Here is an 18,055-nt window from a genome sequence, read left to right as displayed (position 1 = left end):
TAGTGTTTACAAACCAATTGCTAGACAATAATAACCAAGCACAATGGGTGTCCTTCAATCATTTTGCGTGTAACAAGATTTATGCTTGAGCACAATTGGCGATAACTTATACTTCTACGCCTCTGAAGCCTTTCTTCTCAAATTAGCTACCAAAGCTTTTATCCCTCTAGCTGAGAATTTATTCCAACAAATATTATAAAGATATTAGTAAATTCCCAAACTGCCCCCTTTTCCAACCATTTTCGTAATTATAACCTAATTCACCATATATCACAGGTGGTGGAGAGATTGAAGCAAATAATCAAAGCATCATATGAAGACAACTCTATCGAGAAAAACATTAATGAGTTTTAAAATGGTAGTCTACTTTATCAACAAGAAAAGCCTAATCAGTCAATCCCATTAGAGATATGCCGAAAGAGGATAGCCTATTTTTAAAATCCAAATGTGTATAAATTATGAGTCTTGATTTAATATATTATTTCTTAGTTTAATCTTTTTATTCTTGTGCAAGATATTGGAATTTAGATCTGTCATTACACTAGTCAAGGTAGTGCAAGGGTTTGTGATCCAAACCATAATTAAACATTAAGGATCAATCATGATTAATATCATTTCAGGCTCATAAGAGGAGGAAACAATATAGAAAATCCAACATGTTGACCCATCCAAAACTTTTGACTAGATTGGTTAAGGAACTGGTTCATCAGTTTACTAGTCTAATCAACCATACTCAATTCATGTTCTTGTGATGCCACCTGCGTACTTGGGACTTTGGAGCCTTGTTGGATACCCCAACTTGGGGAAAGGCTTACTTAGTATTAGCTATTCTGCAATTTTGATGAAAATAGATGTTGGTACATAATTTGCTGGACGTATGATGTTTTTTTGACAAGTACTTTAGTTTTAAATATAGACATAATCAGTTCCTTACTAGAAACATGAGAATTCAATAATTTCTGAGGTAATGACTATAGGGCCATTTTGAAAAAAAAAATCTGAATTTTGAATATGGCACTATACATTCATTCCTTATGATCTTGCTCAAATATGCCTTTGCAGGGCATGTCTCTGGGTGCTGGATTGTTTTAGATGAAAGAATTCAAATGATCCTTTGTAGAAGCAGGATCTTATACCAAGTATATTCAAAGGATAATTTAATTTTTTTATTTTAAAAAAAGATTAAAGAGTAAAAATATCCTTAAATTTTTTCTGTAAAGAGCCATGAATATTCGAAACTTTTACTTGAAGTAATATTCTCCTGTAATTTTATAAAAGGTGCAATAATTTTTTACAGTTAATTTTTGTCATTTGACAGTTAAATATATATTTGTGATCCAACTTTACATGTGGTGGCTTTGATTTGATGTTATATTAATTATCTTTCTCGTCTCTGCTTTATTTTTGGTTTTATCGATCTTCTCTGCCTCTTTGTCCCTTTGCCCTTCGCCGCCGCCACCAGTTCACCACTAAATGCTTCCTACTCTTGAACCATGATCTGCTGATCTTCTTGCCACCAGTTACAGACCCTACTGTTAACTGAACGACAGAACAACAACTTAACAGATTCAACGAAAGCCAACCTCCGCGGAACCCATGGCAGAATATCCGATGAGAAACGAACAGCAAGGAATTGTTCAGAATCTGGGTATTCAGGTGAAGAAGGAAGAGAATTAAGAGCTCATGTGGGTCTAATGGAAAGAAAAAGCCAAATGATAATTTTGATTGAAACCCATTTGGGAAAGATAAGGATGATGATGTTAAGTTGGAGTTTGCTAGTCCAATTGTAGAAGAGAACCTGGTCTGTGAGTACTATGATGTTTTGCCGTGAATGGTTGCTACCTGTTTTCCTTACCTTCCTCATTACGATGCTTTTACGGCACTGAACTTAATTAGGCTTCAATTTTCACACTTTTTTTGTTCACCTTTTGAGTTCAGCAACAACATTCTGTATCCTGAAGAGGTCAAGGACCAGAAGATTCTTCTCTGTGCTTGCTATAACTATGACCACCAGGTTTTTGTTTAACTTTGCTTCGCTTTTTTTTTTTTTGTTAACTTCCCCCCTTTAAATCTTCCTTCTTGTTTATGCGTTGTTTGTAAATGTTAGACTTGTGCTAGACTTATCAAATAGATACTCAATGTATTTTGGCTTTGATGTCAACAAGACTATCTATTCAACTGTGTTTTTAGAACCATGGAAGATAACTTCTGAAACTGATGTATTTTTTCTTCCATGTTTCAATATATGAATAGCATTGGACTACCACGGAACTGTTGTTAAAAATGGGAATAGGTGGTGATTGAATTCAAAATGGTGGGATTTATCTTAAGAATTTGTCTTTCAATCAACTCTTAGTCGTCCCCAGAAAATTTGACCTACTGATCTCAATGCTCCAATGGCGATCAATCCGTGAAGAAGAATGGCTTACTAGAATGACATGTATGATGTTGGGTCAAATGAAAAACATAGGAGAATGACAGAGAGTTTTAAGTTAGGTTCCAAATGTTAAATTTCAAAAATTTACAATTTAATTTTTTAATTTTGCAATGTTATAATAAATTTATAATTTATTTTTTAAGTTTTAACATGGTTGAAGAATCAAAATTTATTTTCCTTGTTAAAATTTAGAATACAAATTACAAATTCATCACAAAAAAATTGTAAAATCAAAAGTTTGAGTTTCAAATTTTTGAATTTTAACACTTGAGACTTAATTTAAATTAATTATTTCTTTTGAACCTCTCTATTATTTTCTCTAAAAACAAAGATTTAATGGTCAACGTTGGTCAAAGTTAATAGTGAAGTAATATTATCCCAAACAAAAATTTAAAATATCAATCACTTCTTGCAAACAAGTTCTAAAACATTTCAGCAGCACTTTAAGCCTTTAAAAAAATTAATAACTTAAAATCTCAAAGAAGAATAATAATGTACTTATAAATGATCATAACATAATTCCCTTGACCATTCACATTAATAATACATTGTAAAGTCAGATGCATGAGAATAAGTTCATAGAAATATATTTAAGAATCGAATGAAAAATGAAGGAAGATGCTCAAGATCAATTTCTTTTTCTACTCATCATTAGCCCTTTGATTATTTGAGTGCAGGTGAAGCTCTTAGGAATTGTAGGAAGCCCATTTGTAAGCACAGAGGAGATTGCTTTGAAACTGAAAGGAGTGAAATATGAATACCTTCATGAATATGTTAAAAAGGAAAGTGATCTTCTAAAGTACAATCTAGTTCACAAGCTAGTTTCCTATGCTGGTTCAGAATGAAAACCTATATGTGAGTCGCTTGCCTTTTGATCCTCACAAGAAAAGTGATCTTCCTCTAAAGTCCCTTACTGCCTTTTGATCCTTACCAAAAAGCCTTGGCTCATCTGGTCAAAGTTCATTGATGGCCAGTTAAGCAAATTCAAGTTTTATCTCATAGATGTCTATTTTCTCATTAGATACATAATTTCTAATAATCTAGAATGAGTTTGATTAGTTTTGAGCAAAATAGATTTAATTCCTTTTAGGATAGCAAAGGATTTTTTTGGATTGCATATAGATATCTTTTTATTAAAGGCAACCCTGTTCGAGGCATGATTAGGCATTAAAATCTTGTCAATTTCTTTTCATTTTTTTAAAAATTAATTTTTAATTTAAATTAATTATTTTTATTATTAAAAATATAAAATATACTTTTTAAAATACAGTTGAAATATTTTTAAGGTATTTTATAGATTAAAAATAATAAAAATATAATAATGTGAAATTATTTAATTTTCTTAAGAAATAGCTGAAATAATGTACTCAAATATATAATTTCTGAGTATAAATTGAACTAAAATTTAAAAGATTAATTAATATTTAGTATAATTATATTTATATCTTTTTTAAATAAAATTAAAGTGTCATTCGAGTATTGTTTGGGCTTAGCCGCCTGAATTTTTTGGGTCTCTTTTGGGCCAGTCCCAAATACCCCAATTACTAAAATGTATTATTTTGTGAAAAAGTCTTAAATTATTTCAAACTCACTCAAATTAGCCAATCCAGTTTGACTGAAATTACAAGTTCTAATGTTCCATCCAGATTCCAGATGTTCGCAATGCCAGCCCTGCTCCTCAACCAGTGGCTCTGATATATAGTTATAAGTTATGTTCACTATACATTCAGGTGGCCCACTTCAGGTTCAAGTATCCATTTATCTTCAATTCCTCATCAACAATTTCACATGGTTTCTCATAATCGGAGCTAATATGGAGATTTTTGTGGTGCAACTTGTAAAAACATTGTCGCTGTGAAATTCAGAGTTCTGTTATTAAACAAGTTATACAACTAATTTTGACTAAATTATGCAAATTGTTGATAAAAACTATTAAATGCAATTTATCAAGATAAGAAACAAATTAAGTATGGATATATGGAGTTATTCAAGTCTAGAACAGATAATCTAAGAAATCTTATACAACAAAAAAGATAAAAATACTAACACAAAAAGAAATGTTTAATTAGTGCAAGTCTTGTCCTCCTGCACCACTTCACTGGATCATGGGATTCCACCACTTTCTCCCCTCTGAAGCTTAGGCTCCAACAACTCTTCTCTTTTTCTTTTTCTACCCGAGAGCTCAAAATCATGGTCTTTGTCTTCTATATGCATTTCTCTGCCTACAAAAACAAAGTAGTGAAACTGTAACAATAATGTACTAACTTTTCTTTTTGGCCTAAAACTAAAAATTTTAATCAAATTTAACTCTTAAAACTGGTGCAAAATAATAACACAGATTAGGGAGGAGCTAAAAATACTTAGTGATAGTGGATGTTCCATCTGCTCGTCAAATGACTCATGATATTTCAAGTAGATTGCTGTCCTTTTCACAGTGAATCCATTACCAAAAACTACAATCACCTCCACTTGGTCATTTGAATCTAGATTTGCTACTATTTCCTTCCACTCTGCTTCTTCAAATGAAGTTAGTGAATCTTGCCTGTAGTGAAGAGTGGTTGTCTTTGTATAATTTATGATCATTAAGCTAATATAAGATTCAAAAGCCATGTTTCCCAGATCACCTGAAGGGAAATATACACAACAAATGACCATCCCTTTCAAGTCACAACCACTAACTCGAGGCACTTCAAATTTCACAGAAGCTCTTTCACTCTTGAAACTTTGCCAATAGGGATATTTGTCACCTGGGAGGACACAATCATCACCGTACTTACTGGGACTCAACCCCTGCTTAATAACACAAGCAGCAGTGTAATTCAACTATATAGTTGGGCAAGAAGCAAGTTAATTTTTACTTTTATTAAAAAATTGCATAAATTAGTAACTACTTTCTCTTCTTTCCAAAAGAAAAAGAAAAAAAGGAATTAAAAAGAGAACCTGTAAAATATTCTCTAGAAGAGTGGCAGTGACTTGATCATTCTTTGCTATTTGAATTAGAAGATGTCTCAAACAATTTTCTGATCTTGAGATGTGAACCTGACTATCACGGCTAGATAACACAGAAGATTCAGTCTCTTTGATTTTTGAAGCATTTGGTATTGTTGCCATATCCATGCAAATTCTGGCATAAACGGACTCCAAAATTTTGGCAGCACTGCGAATCATTTCAGGGTCATTCTGTGATCTGATTTCCAACAAAAGGCTTTGTAGTTTTGCGAAGTTATTAGAAATAAATGAAAGACCAGCCATACTGCTATTCAACATATTCAAGGAAATTGGCATGCCCACATGTGTTGGAATTAGAGATAAAGGATTATTTGTTGGGGACATCCTTGACCAAATGAGAGTAGGAAGCACATCACGTGACAATCCCCTATAGCCACAAAGAGATATATAGCCAATGCTTTTTAACCTAGCCAAAGAAAGAGGCACTTGTGTTATTGCAGTGTCATCAGCAATCAGAGAAGACAAGGAATCCATTTGCTCTATGTCTTCTTCTAACTTTTCAATCTTTGCACAACCAGACAGAATGAGAGTTTTTAGGGATTTTAAATTATAGACACTTCTTGGGAGAGTGCAGAGGTTAGTACAATCCTTCAAGTTTATTAGAAGCAGTTTATTGGCATGTCCAATGGTAGGATGAACAATGGACAAATTTGGACAATTTTTAAGAATCAACTTTTCAAGATTTGGTAGTTTTGAGAAGTCAGGAGTCTGCGTCAAGAAAGGGGAGTGACTAAAATTTAGGATTTTCAGTCTCTCCAATAACTGCAAGAAAAGAACATTCGAGGAAAAATTAGTGAAGAAAATCATAAAATAAAGAAGATGGAACAAATTAACGTGTCAAAAATCATGAATGTTTGAAAGTGTCACTCATGAGTTTTGGCATTACTATTAAAGGCTAATTCTCAAGCCTAGCTTTAGAGTAAAAGTAGCATTAAGGCATTTAAAAGCTTGAAAACCACTTTAATGTTTGGCAAGTCTCATAAATATTTTAACATCTTTTTAAAGAATAAAGATTAATATGCAAATCTCCTTGGAAGTTTTCTCGGAGGTGCAATTGCTATCCTAAAGTATTTTATGGCGCAATGTTGCCCCTGATGTTTCTTTAAAGTGGTGCAATGTCGCCTTAAGTTGACAAAAACAAAACATTGACCGTTAGTTGACTTATCATGTTAATATGACGTGCTCATGTGGCATCCAACTCACTTCTTTTGCATCTGAAAATATGTCTTGACCTTTCATTCCCCACCAAGCGCCCTTACCCTCTTAACATTTTTGAATTCTAAATCCATCACCAGTGACAATATTGAAATCAAGCAAATAATTTTACAAACACCCTAAAGATTTCATAAATTGGGCAAATGCAATCAAGCTTCATCTCACTATCACATATAGAAATAAAGTTTTTCCATCAATTCAACAAAACTTCAAGTATTACTTGCATTCACAGAATTGTAATTAGGCGTCTTCGTGCTTCTTCAAAATCCCCAGACTTTTGAGATCCAAGAAGGGAAGGAAGCCAGTGTTGATCTGTCACTTCAAGGAAGGGAGAGTGAAGGATCCATACCCCTTTGAAGCCTTGATGAATCGGACCCAAGGCATGAGAGGAGAAATTGCAAAACAGAAACACAGACAGGATCTCGGTAAATTAGATCTCAGCAAGTGAGGGGGGGAAGAAGCTTAGGAAAAGTCATGAGAGACAAAGGAAGTGATATGAGCAAATAACAACACCGATCAGAGCAAGAAGAAAGTGATCTCTTAGTCAATGGCTCCTAACTAGAAGGCTTGAGCATCATGAGCTTTGGCGACCTAAGCATCAAGAAGCAGCAACAATATCATGTAAAAAGATCAACCTGGTGGTGGTCTTATGGTGTCATGGAAGAAGAAGATGAATGGCAGTGTCATGGCCTGGCAATGGAAGATGGTAGGTCAGGAAGAGGAATGGAGGAGGAAGAAGAAAGGATATGGGCTGATGGCAAACATAGTGGGACCCATACCATTTATTATTATTATTTTATCCTACATGTTTTTTTCAAATGATAGAAAGTGATGTCGATGTTTTATAGGAATGCCACATAAGCATGAAGAATTCAATTAACGGTCAACATTTTGCTTCTGTCAACTCAGGGTGACGTTACACCACTAAATGTCAAGGGCAACATTGCACCTCAAAATACTATAGCATACCCATTACACCTCTGAAAAAGCTTCAATAGTATATTTGTACATTAACTCAAAGAATAAACCAATCAGAAAAAATGACAAGTACAACATCCAGTGGCTTAGTTTATGGCTTTATAGTATAGTTTCGTAGAAAGAATGTAGGTGAGGAATATAAAAGAACATAAATTAAAGAAAATTCAAAAGCTATGTTCAAGAGTAGTGATAAAGGAAGATTCATTCAGAAGCTGTTATTAAAAATATCTGAAAAGAAGATCTATCTAGAAGTTATGTAGTCAAACAAAATCTAATAATTATTAGGATTAAAGTACATTTCGGCCCCTCAACTATTTACTTGGAAGCTTTTGGTAAACTAAATTTTTATGCAGTGCAATTTTCCCTTCAACATTTGAAATAATTTGTTGAACACCCTATCATTAAAAAAGTCAACTGTAACCATTCGCTGACTTAAAAATGATAGAAAATGACCCATAAATTACAATTATGTATTTAATAAGAAAATTAATATCAATTAAGTCTTCTAAATTACATATAAATAACATGACACAAATGTTATTGCTTACCCATGTAAAAATCCAGAATACAATTTTGACCAACCATTAATATAAGGACTCAATTGATATTAATTTTCTCATAGAGTATTTATTTGCAATTTTATGGGTCTTTTTTTGTAATGTTTTAAAACTCTTTTTTGGATAATTTTTCGGTCAACTAACAATCAAAATTAACTTTTTTAACAATAAAATGCCAAGTGCACTATTTTTAAATGTTGAAGGGAAAATTTTACCATATATAAGTTTAGAATACTAGACGTTCCTAATTGAATAGTTAAGAAGTAAAAATGTCCTTTAACCCTAATTATTAAACTTTATTCCTAATTCTAACAAAGTATACGTACCTGGGGTTCCCTCCAAACTTGTTTGAGGCTACTGTATTTTAACTCAATAGCAACTAATTTTTTCTGATATAAGTTGGCAGGGATGTTTCTCAAAGGAAACCCATACCAACAAAGCCATCTGAGATCTCTACTAATGTATTTATAGTCTCCATCAAGCTCCACATTACCAAGGCAGAGCAATCTGAGTGTCTTCATCTTTTTAAATGCTTTGGTAGAAAAACAATCTTTATTGGTTTGCAACAGATTCAAAGCTACCCCCTCAACAAATTTTGTACCCTGTGAATATTACAATATAAAAATTAAAAGTTAGTAAATCTATTATTTGTCTATTGAAAGGCAAAATGTAAACCCATGTCACAAGCAGAATAACAAATACAGGATAGGGAAGTTCTTACACTATGTTTTGATAGTAAATCAACCACATCTTCATGAAACCATAACCTACTACACTTTCCAAGCTCTTTTGGTGATCGTTCTCTGATTATTTCTCTCCCCATATCTCGCAGCAAATCATGCATGCCAAGCTTGTTCTTCTCATCAATAGTTACAAGGCTCCGCTCCACAAGGACACTTATTCCAATGTCTGGAAAAAGTCCACTACTTTCCAATATCTTTGTGACATCACTCCTATCCATTCCAATAAAGAAGCAAGATATATCAAGGAAGATTTCTTTCACCATGTCATCACTTAACCCATCAAAACTTATTTTTAGCTTCTTTTGTATCTCATCATTGGGGATTTTTTTTAGTTTCTCTAGTACACTTTTCCACTCTGTCACTTCCCTATCACATAAATAGGAACCAAGGATTTGAAGTGCTAGTGGCAGTCCTCCAGAATAAGCAACTATATTTCTAGAAAGTTCAACGAATCCCTTTCTAGGACTTGGTTGCTTAAAAGCATGCCAACTGAAAAGCTCAATAGATTCATGTTGGTCCATCTTTTTCATTTCATATACATGGTTCACTTTAAGAACATTGAGCAAATGCTTATCTCTAGTTGTGACAATTATTCTACTCCCTGGACCAAACCATTCACAACTTCCACATAAAGCATTCAGCTGCTCAACCTTATTTACATCATCAAGCACAACAAGTGCTCTCTTATGGCAAAGATGTTCCTTTAATTTGACTTTTCCAAAATCGATGCTAAATATTTCCTTCTTTTCTGTTTTACAAATCTCCAAAAGAAGCTGTTGCTGTAAGTTAACTGGACCATTATCTCTCTTCCAAACTTCCCTAATATTTGAAAGAAAACTTCTGCTCTCAAATGTTCGACCAATTTCATTATAAATGGCTTTGGCAATGGTTGTTTTACCTATACCGCCCATCCCCCATATCCCTAGCAAGAGAACATCATTTGGTGAATGGTTTTTTGATATTTTAATATAACCTTGTAGACGAGAAGACACTCCAACAGGATGGTCAGCAATAAACAACTCTTTCTTGTCCAATATTTTATTGACATGCTCAACGATATTCTTGATATCTTCACTTTCATTCCTGCATTATAGACAAATATAACAAAATATAAGCACCAACAATATAAGCACAAGTAGGAAAAAAAACAGTCATGTTGCTTAAAGCAACAAGCATCAAAATTAAAGCAGCCATTACAAACAAATTACAACAAAAACAACCATACTGGAAACTGACACTGCAGTACCCTCAGAACTGGAAATGTCAATATCAAACTTTAAGTGGTGAACTAAAAGAAAAATATATCAAATGAAAATTCATCATACAAAACATAGACAATATTAAGGTGAATGAGAAGACATGGCTCGTCAAACATTTAAACAAACAATTGAACTCCAAGGAATGTGGGCCCCAAAAAGGAACTTAAGGAAACAGCATACTGCAATCTCCTCTTATCTGCAACAACCATTACTAGCGGAAAATTTTCATTTTACACAAGTCAACAATGTGAGAGGATCTTGACAAATTACTGGTGGGGAAAATGAGAATAGAGAAATAGAGAAGATGAACACACACTTAACTATGAACCCCAAATCTCTATAATTCCTCAGTTTTCCCCTCTTGTCACTACAAGGAATATGAGTTTGCCAACAATTGGCAAAGGTTTCAACCGGCATAAAATTGGATTCCTTAAAGGGTGAAACTGAGGCTATAGGCTAGTATGATACAAAATGGAAAAGGGAAAGGGAAAACTCTACCATAAACATGGAAAACTTTATTTCCAACAAAGTCACTTTGCCATCTAACAAATACAATAAAAACACTTCCTCACTTTTTCCCATTTTCCAAATAACTTTTCCATGTACCAACCACCACATGCACTCTAAATTTTATAGGGAACAACCAGAAAGGAGTAATTTTTCAATATTAAAAACATGTTAGAGATTATGGCATCCTCAATACCTTAATTTAATTGTTGCTTAAATATCAGTCCTTCCTCCAAGGTGCAATTTTTAAACCCAAAAAAAAAACATGCAAACAATTGCAGGGGCTATAAAACTATCATAATTTGAATAATTTACAGCATTATAAAAATAACAGACATGTCAATTTGACCAAATTCGGAGCAATATTTTAAGACAGAACAAAACATCATTTGTGCTTGTGAAATTGCCATACTTCTTTTTTTTTTTTTTTTTGAAGAAGAAGTGAACACATTTTTGGCCAACTAATAATGCACACATGCTTTGACTTCAAAACTTTCAGCTGCTTGTCCAAACTCCACTCCAGCACATTGATTAGATGTATCGATATAAGACTTATTCTCTGCTAACGTACCGTTCTTATTTGTTAGATATTTCTTCAAAAAATTCTCATATATAAAATTTCAAGTGATTAAAAAGAGAAAATTGTAGCTAGAAATCAATTGTGCGTGTCTGTTTAGGCTTAGCAAAATTGAAGAGAAATAAAAAAAAGAAATATTTAAAAATTACCTGGAATTGAGCACAACAAACCCTGCAATGCTCGCGACTTCACGGAGAGCTGTTCTCCACCTCAACACTTCTTCTTCTGTGAGTGAACTTCGTTGTATTAAATCTCGAAATGCTTCTTCAAAACCAGATATTTGATTACGAACTTCGGATGGACCCACCCCATAGAACACAGGCAGAACAACTCGACCCTGTGCCCTGTGAAGCTCCATGATTTGTGAGAGCTCGTTAAGGCACCATCTAGAACCAGCATATTCTTTGGAGAAGATAATGATTGAAATTGTGGAAAGTTCAATTCCTCGTGACAATTCACTTGAGAGAGGATTCCCTCTGGGAAGGACCGCATCATCTTTGAAAACATGAATTCCAGCGCTCGATAGAGAGTAGAGATGTGAGGTGAAAGTCGCTCTAGTGTCTTCGCCTCTAAAGCTCAAAAACACGTCATACCGAGCCCTACCAGATGAACCACTTAAGGGGCAAAATCAGATTAACGCTCCTCCCAAATTATAAAATGCTTTGAAAAAAAATTTAACATTTTAAAATATAAAATACTTTAAAAAAATAAATTTTTATTAATAATATTTTTTAATATTAACCTCTCATATATATCTTTTTTTAATATTTTTTATAAATGAAATATTCAATAAAAAATATTTTTAAAAGTTTATATTTTTATTTTAAAAAAGTAAAGTTGTAAAGTGTGTTTAATAAATTTTATTAATATGTATGATTTTATCAAAAAAGTGTTTTATGATTTAGAATGGAGGGAATATTAAATTTCAAGAAGTAAGTACTATAATTGCAATTTTATCCTATTGTTATTGAATAAGTTCAAAACAATGTATTCATTGATATGTTTATTACTCTCTAAGGTTTTGGCTTGATTTTGCCCCAAAAAAAAAAAAAGTGGTTTTGGTTTTATTTTAGGATTAATGTCTAGTTTTTCCTTTAAACTATTTTTGCAACAACACTCCTAGACTTTTCTATTATAGCAATATCATCTTTAAAGTCAATAAATCTTAGCAATGTTACCCTTGACATTAAATGAGCAAATGTTGACCATTAACCTTGTGACTTAGAACTAAGTTCCTTAAAATAATTAAATCATAGTAATGTTTCTTAACGTAATTAAATCATAATAATATTACTCCTAACATAAAATTTGAGTTAGCAAAGTTAATGAACAATGTTTACCCATTTAAAGTCAAGGCCACATTATTATTTTTAAAAGTTTATATTTTTATTTTAAAAAAGTAAAGTTGTAAAGTGTGTTTAATGAATTTTATTGACATGTATGATTTTACTAAACAAATGCTTTATAATTTGAAATAGAAGGAGTATTAAATTTCAAAAAATAAATACTATAATTGCAATTTTATTCTATTGTTATTGAATAAGTTCAAAACAATGTATTCATTATTATGTTTATTACTTTCTAAGGTTTTGGCTTGATTTTGCCCCGAAAAAAAAAGTGGTTTTGGTCTTATTTTAGGATTAATGTCTAGTTTTGCCTTTGAACTATTTTCGCAACAACACTCTTAAACTTTTTTATTATAGTAATACCATCTTTAAAGTCAATAAATCTTAGCAATGTTACCCTTGACATTAAATGAGCAAATGTTAACCATTAACCTTGTGACTTAGAACTAAGTTCCTTAAAATAATTAAATCATATTAATGTTACTCTTAAAGTAGTTAAATCATAATAATATTACTCCTAACAAAGTTAATGATCAATGTTTACCCATTTAAAGTCAAGGTGACATTATTATTTTTAAAAGTTTATATTTTTGTATAAAATGTGTTTAATCAATTTTATTGGCATGTATGATTTTGCCAAAAAAATGTCTTATAATTTAAAACGGATTGAGTATTAAATTTCAAAAAGTAAGTACTATAATTGCAATTTTATCCTATTGTTATTGAATAAGTTCAAAACAATGTATTCATTGATATGTTTATTACTCTCTAAGGTTTTGGCTTGATTTTGCCCAAAAAAAATAAGTGGTTTTGGTTTTATTTTAGGATTAATGTCTAGTTTTTCCTTTAAGCTATTTTCGCAACAACACTCCTAAACTTTCTTGTTATAACAATATCATCTTTAAAGTCAATAAATCTTAGCAATATTACCCTTGACATTAAATGAGCAAATGTTGACCATTAACCTTGTGACTTGAAACTAAGTTCCTTAAAATAATTAAATCATATTAATGTTACTCTTAAAGTAATTAAATCATAATAATATTACTCCTAACATAAAATTATGTTAGCAAAGTTAATGATCAATGTTTACCCATTTAAAGTCAAAGCAATATTATTATGATTAAATTACTTCAAGGGTGACACTATTACACAAAAAGTTTAGGACAGTCAATGTTCCTACGAAATTAGTTCAATGGCAAAAATGGATATTAACTCTTGATGTACAATTACATATTCATGATTAGAGTACTTTAGAGTTGTCTCTTATCGCTAAAGCTTTAAATTTTTTCCTATTACCTTGTAAAATTTGTGAGGAGGTTCTAATTGAGAACCCGCCTAATTTCTATATTTGGTTGACTGTAGCGTGTTTGGAGGGCTCTTGTTAGCTGTGAGAGGCCTCAAGCTCGTGTTAAATTCGAACCCAGGTTTGAATGATAATTGTTGGAGGAGGCAGTTAGGATTTTGAATTTCTTGAGGTTCTTACGAATTAATCTTGGTTTAAATAATATCTATAATTTTTTTTTTTTGGAGATTCTAGAGCATCTAATCGATGTAGAATATTTGTTTGGTGGACTGGAGGATTTCTAGAGTAAATTAATGCATGGAAATGAATTAAATGGAATATAGAGGATTGATTGAGTGAAGAAACAATAAGGAATGAGACTGATAATGGTGATCAACATAATTGGAGAAATTATAATTAGAACTTCTATTAATCGTCCCTTTAAATATATTATTATTGATGAACCCCATGCGGATTGAGTAGATTAATTTTGTTGCATTGTCATGGGCGAGTGGAGACCACAAATTGACTTGTATAAGTTAGGGAAGAGGTAACTACGTCTACCTTACCATGCATGCCTGGCATTCTGGTTTGATCTTTTTTATAGTGCATTAGTATTATGCAATATGTATGTATGTATTTTACATTTAGACATATAACCTAACCACTTGATTGATTTCGTTTTGTGAACTAGTTTTGTTAAGTGAGAATTTTGCCTCTTCAATAATGATCTGGAGTTTAGAACTGAAAAACTATATGCATGTTAATTGAAAAAGATTTATCATGATTCAATCACGTAAATGGGCTATGATGTTGAATTGTTGTTGAATGGGACTGAGTTGTTGGATGTAGTGAATATATGTTGATTATTTTTGCCATATGCTATGCCACTGCTACGTGCCTAACGGTTGGCCATTCTTAAAGCCTTGATATCTCTTTTTCCTTTGGCCAAGATTGTAAGGAGCTCTTGGCACACATAACACCTCTATGAAAGGTTTGAAAAGAGAAAAAACAAATGGACGGCTTAGTGGTAACTGGCAAGTTTTTTGTTTCTAGTCAGGCTACATATCTCCATTAGCAAGGTTGGAAAAGTTTAGTCATATAGATGGGTCTTGTTATTATAACTTATTAGTTACAAGTGATAAGGAAGAAATGATGAAAGATTTATGTAAGATAGTATTTGGATTAAATTTGAATTTAAAATCTTAGATTTCAAATCTCAAATTTAAAATCCATGTATTTTAAATTCATATACACACAAGTAAATCTAAATCCATAAATTTTAAAATGCCCAAACGAGATTTGACTTAAATTCATATTCATATGTATCTAAATATAACAATATATATTTGAGTAATGACTTTTGTGAACTGGAAAGCATGAGTTACATAATTTTGAATTGTTAATTTCACTTAATTAACTCTAAACCAACCCTTTATGTTTGTGTAAATAAGACTCTAATTATTTGAACCACGTGTCTCATTATTGTGGCTTAAACAATTTCAAGTGACTCAAATTTCAAAGAATCGATTATTTTGGCTAAAATCATGGTTTGGGAAAAAAACACCCAAACACCTCCATTTCTACATAATCAATTATTTACGATATAATCACATTTTACTTGAAGTTGGCAGCACTTGCTTATCAATTTTAATTTTTACAATTACCAGTATTTATTGTTTGTCGGAATGTTGACTCACCAAATATACCCCTCTCGAATGCCCCTTGCTTATATCCTCTCTCTATTGTCATTGGTGTTTCTTGTGTGCTCCTGCCTCACTGCACCTCCACCTCTCTCCTCCCTTACCAAGTTATATATATTTTTCCACAAATTAAGTTATTAATATTACCTTAAAATATAATTTAAATTTGTAATTAATTAGTATATAATTGTATGTTAAGTAATTATATAAATATTAAATGGATCGCTATTATATTTTTAATCAATATATAATTTAAATGATATATTTTTACTTCTTAATAACATTTAACAAATTTAATAATATTAGATATAAATTTATTACTAATTTAATTTTTAAAAACAATGTTTTTATAGTAATTTGTACAGTTAAAATTAATTTTAATTAAATTTCAAACATTTTAATTTTTTAAAATTAATTTTAAAAAAATAATATCAAAACAGATTGTATTATAATATAATCAATTATAATTAAAATAAATTATATTAATTAAATATTTTTATAATTAATTATAATCAACTGAAATTCAAATACATTCTAAAATTTTATTGCATGTAAATGAATGATTGTAATAAATTTATGATTTAAATGTTAGATGATCAATCATTATGACTCGATTTTAATTTTTTATATTTAACTATCATAAATTTATCTTTTCATAACATTTTATATTATTCAATCTATTATAACTATATGTCTCTCTCTTTTTTAACCAAAATATGCATGAGCTTGTTTAAAAACTTATTTTATGAACAATTTTTTATTTTTAAAATAAAAAATAAAAAATATTTGATAATATGTTTTTAACAAAAATCTTGGCAAAATATAAGTATACTCAATATACTTGTTTTTAATTAACTCAAGATATGTGTATAATTTATTATTATTTATTTTATAATAAATTTTTATTATTAATGTTATTAACATATTAAAATAATTATATTTTAATGTAATTGAATAAAATATATTAAATATATAAGGTTAAGAGAAAATACTTCGAACGTGCCTCTAACCAAATCTGACCAAATCATTATTTTTTTTAAAATATTTTTATTAATAATAACTTTATATTTATTGTAAGATGTTTAATAAAGATAAAGTTAATTGAAAAGTAGGTAATTATTTTATTAGAAGTAAAATTTAATTAAAAATATATTATATTTTTTTTTTCTAATTAAATCAAGACATAAGTGTAATCTATGATCATTTATTTATAATAAATTTTTATTATTAATATTATTAATATATTAAAATAATTATATTTTAATGTGGTTGAATAAAAGTATATTAATATATATGTTAAGATTAATACCTTATAATTGCCTCCCCCCAACGCCATACATCATGATCCTCATCCGAAGCAGCACCAGTACCGAAAAAAAGTCCATCCTTTTGTCATCGGAGACTGCGACCGTTTCAACCTTTATGCCCGCAAATGAGAGTGGGGGGTTATACAATCATCAACCAATCGAATCTAATTTCAAAATACATATTTCAATCATCTGAAAAGAGCAAATTACATTTTGCCTTGTTAAACTTGAAAATACATATTTCAATCATCTTACTTTTACTTGACTTCAAAACTTGAAAAGAGCAAATTACATTTTGCCTTGTTAAACTGAAAACTCTGTCATAGAAATCACCGATTCCTCTATTATTTTCCAGAAGAATCGGTGATATATGCTCTCCTTTCTCCGATGAATTTTAAAATAAGAAAACCAAAGAATCCGTTGAAATTAAAACAGCGTCGTTTCGTTAAAACTCAACAAGTGATCGATCAAAGACTGGATCAGGAACAGATCAAATAGAAAGATGAAAGCAGATTAGTTGTTTAGGGTCAGATCGAGATTAGATGGGAAGTTACCTGTCAAGCTGGGGTGATCGATGAGAGATTGATCTTATTTATCTATCGCATCGATCAGAATAAGATTGAGAGATACGAGGCTTTTGCTGCTTTTAAATCTCGCTCCATGAGAATTTTCCGGAGAAATGAGGATGTGAATCATGTGATGAAGGCTCTAGTGAAAGTATTCACGAAGCTGCCCAGGAAAGTAAAGCTAAAGCGTTTAAACTTTAAAGGCTTTTCTTTTTTCACAAGAAAGTCTTGTACGTTTGGAACGGGGTCAGTCAATTAACACAGGGGAACGGCCATGATAAGAAATCTGAACCGTCGAGATTCTGAATGGTTCAGATTAACAATTTTTACTTTTATTTTTATTTCATAATCATTAAAATAAAATTATAAAAAATATTAAATCTATTTTATTATCAATTTGAATCATATATACTTAATCTTATAGTTCAATTCAATATTAAAATTTTTAAAAATTTTAGAAATTAATTATCTAGAATTGCTCTGGGTAGTCTTTTTTTAAAATTTTTAACTCACAATTATTTTGAAGTTTTAATTTAGATATTATCTTTCTTTTAGGGATTTAGGAT

The 18,055-nt window shown here is 30.9% G+C and overlaps 1 protein-coding gene and 2 long non-coding RNA genes across 3 annotated transcripts; 1 reads left to right on the top strand and 2 right to left on the bottom strand.

The window, feature by feature from the left end:
- Nucleotides 1–1,424: 1,424 nt before the first annotated feature.
- On the top strand, nt 1,425–3,235 carry LOC129300828 (uncharacterized). The gene is made up of 3 exons (XR_008590837.1): nt 1,425–1,834; nt 1,939–2,014; nt 3,115–3,235. It is a non-coding gene; the product is annotated as an uncharacterized LOC129300828 (long non-coding RNA).
- Nucleotides 3,236–4,389: 1,154 nt separating this feature from the next.
- On the bottom strand, nt 4,390–14,383 carry LOC129300829 (disease resistance protein RPV1-like). The gene is made up of 7 exons (XM_054939423.1): nt 14,379–14,383; nt 11,432–11,881; nt 8,918–10,022; nt 8,523–8,798; nt 5,378–6,208; nt 4,798–5,227; nt 4,390–4,659 (listed from the first exon to the last, which is right to left on the bottom strand). Exons 1-7 carry the CDS (start codon nt 14,381–14,383, stop codon nt 4,541–4,543), a joined length of 3,216 nt encoding a protein of 1,071 aa, XP_054795398.1. The 3' UTR covers nt 4,390–4,540.
- Nucleotides 14,384–15,494: 1,111 nt separating this feature from the next.
- Nucleotides 15,495–17,694, bottom strand: LOC129300830 (uncharacterized). Its single transcript, XR_008590838.1, has 3 exons — nt 17,478–17,694; nt 16,926–17,115; nt 15,495–15,715 (listed from the first exon to the last, which is right to left on the bottom strand). It is a non-coding gene; the product is annotated as an uncharacterized LOC129300830 (long non-coding RNA).
- Between the last annotated feature and the right edge of the window lie 361 nt (nt 17,695–18,055).

Source organism: Prosopis cineraria, unplaced genomic scaffold (assembly GCF_029017545.1).
Source record: "Prosopis cineraria cultivar Desert tree isolate PC_DT_omini unplaced genomic scaffold, ASM2901754v1 PC1766, whole genome shotgun sequence".
Taxonomy (NCBI): Eukaryota; Viridiplantae; Streptophyta; class Magnoliopsida; order Fabales; family Fabaceae; genus Prosopis; species Prosopis cineraria.
This window is presented reverse-complemented; position numbering and strand designations above follow the sequence as displayed.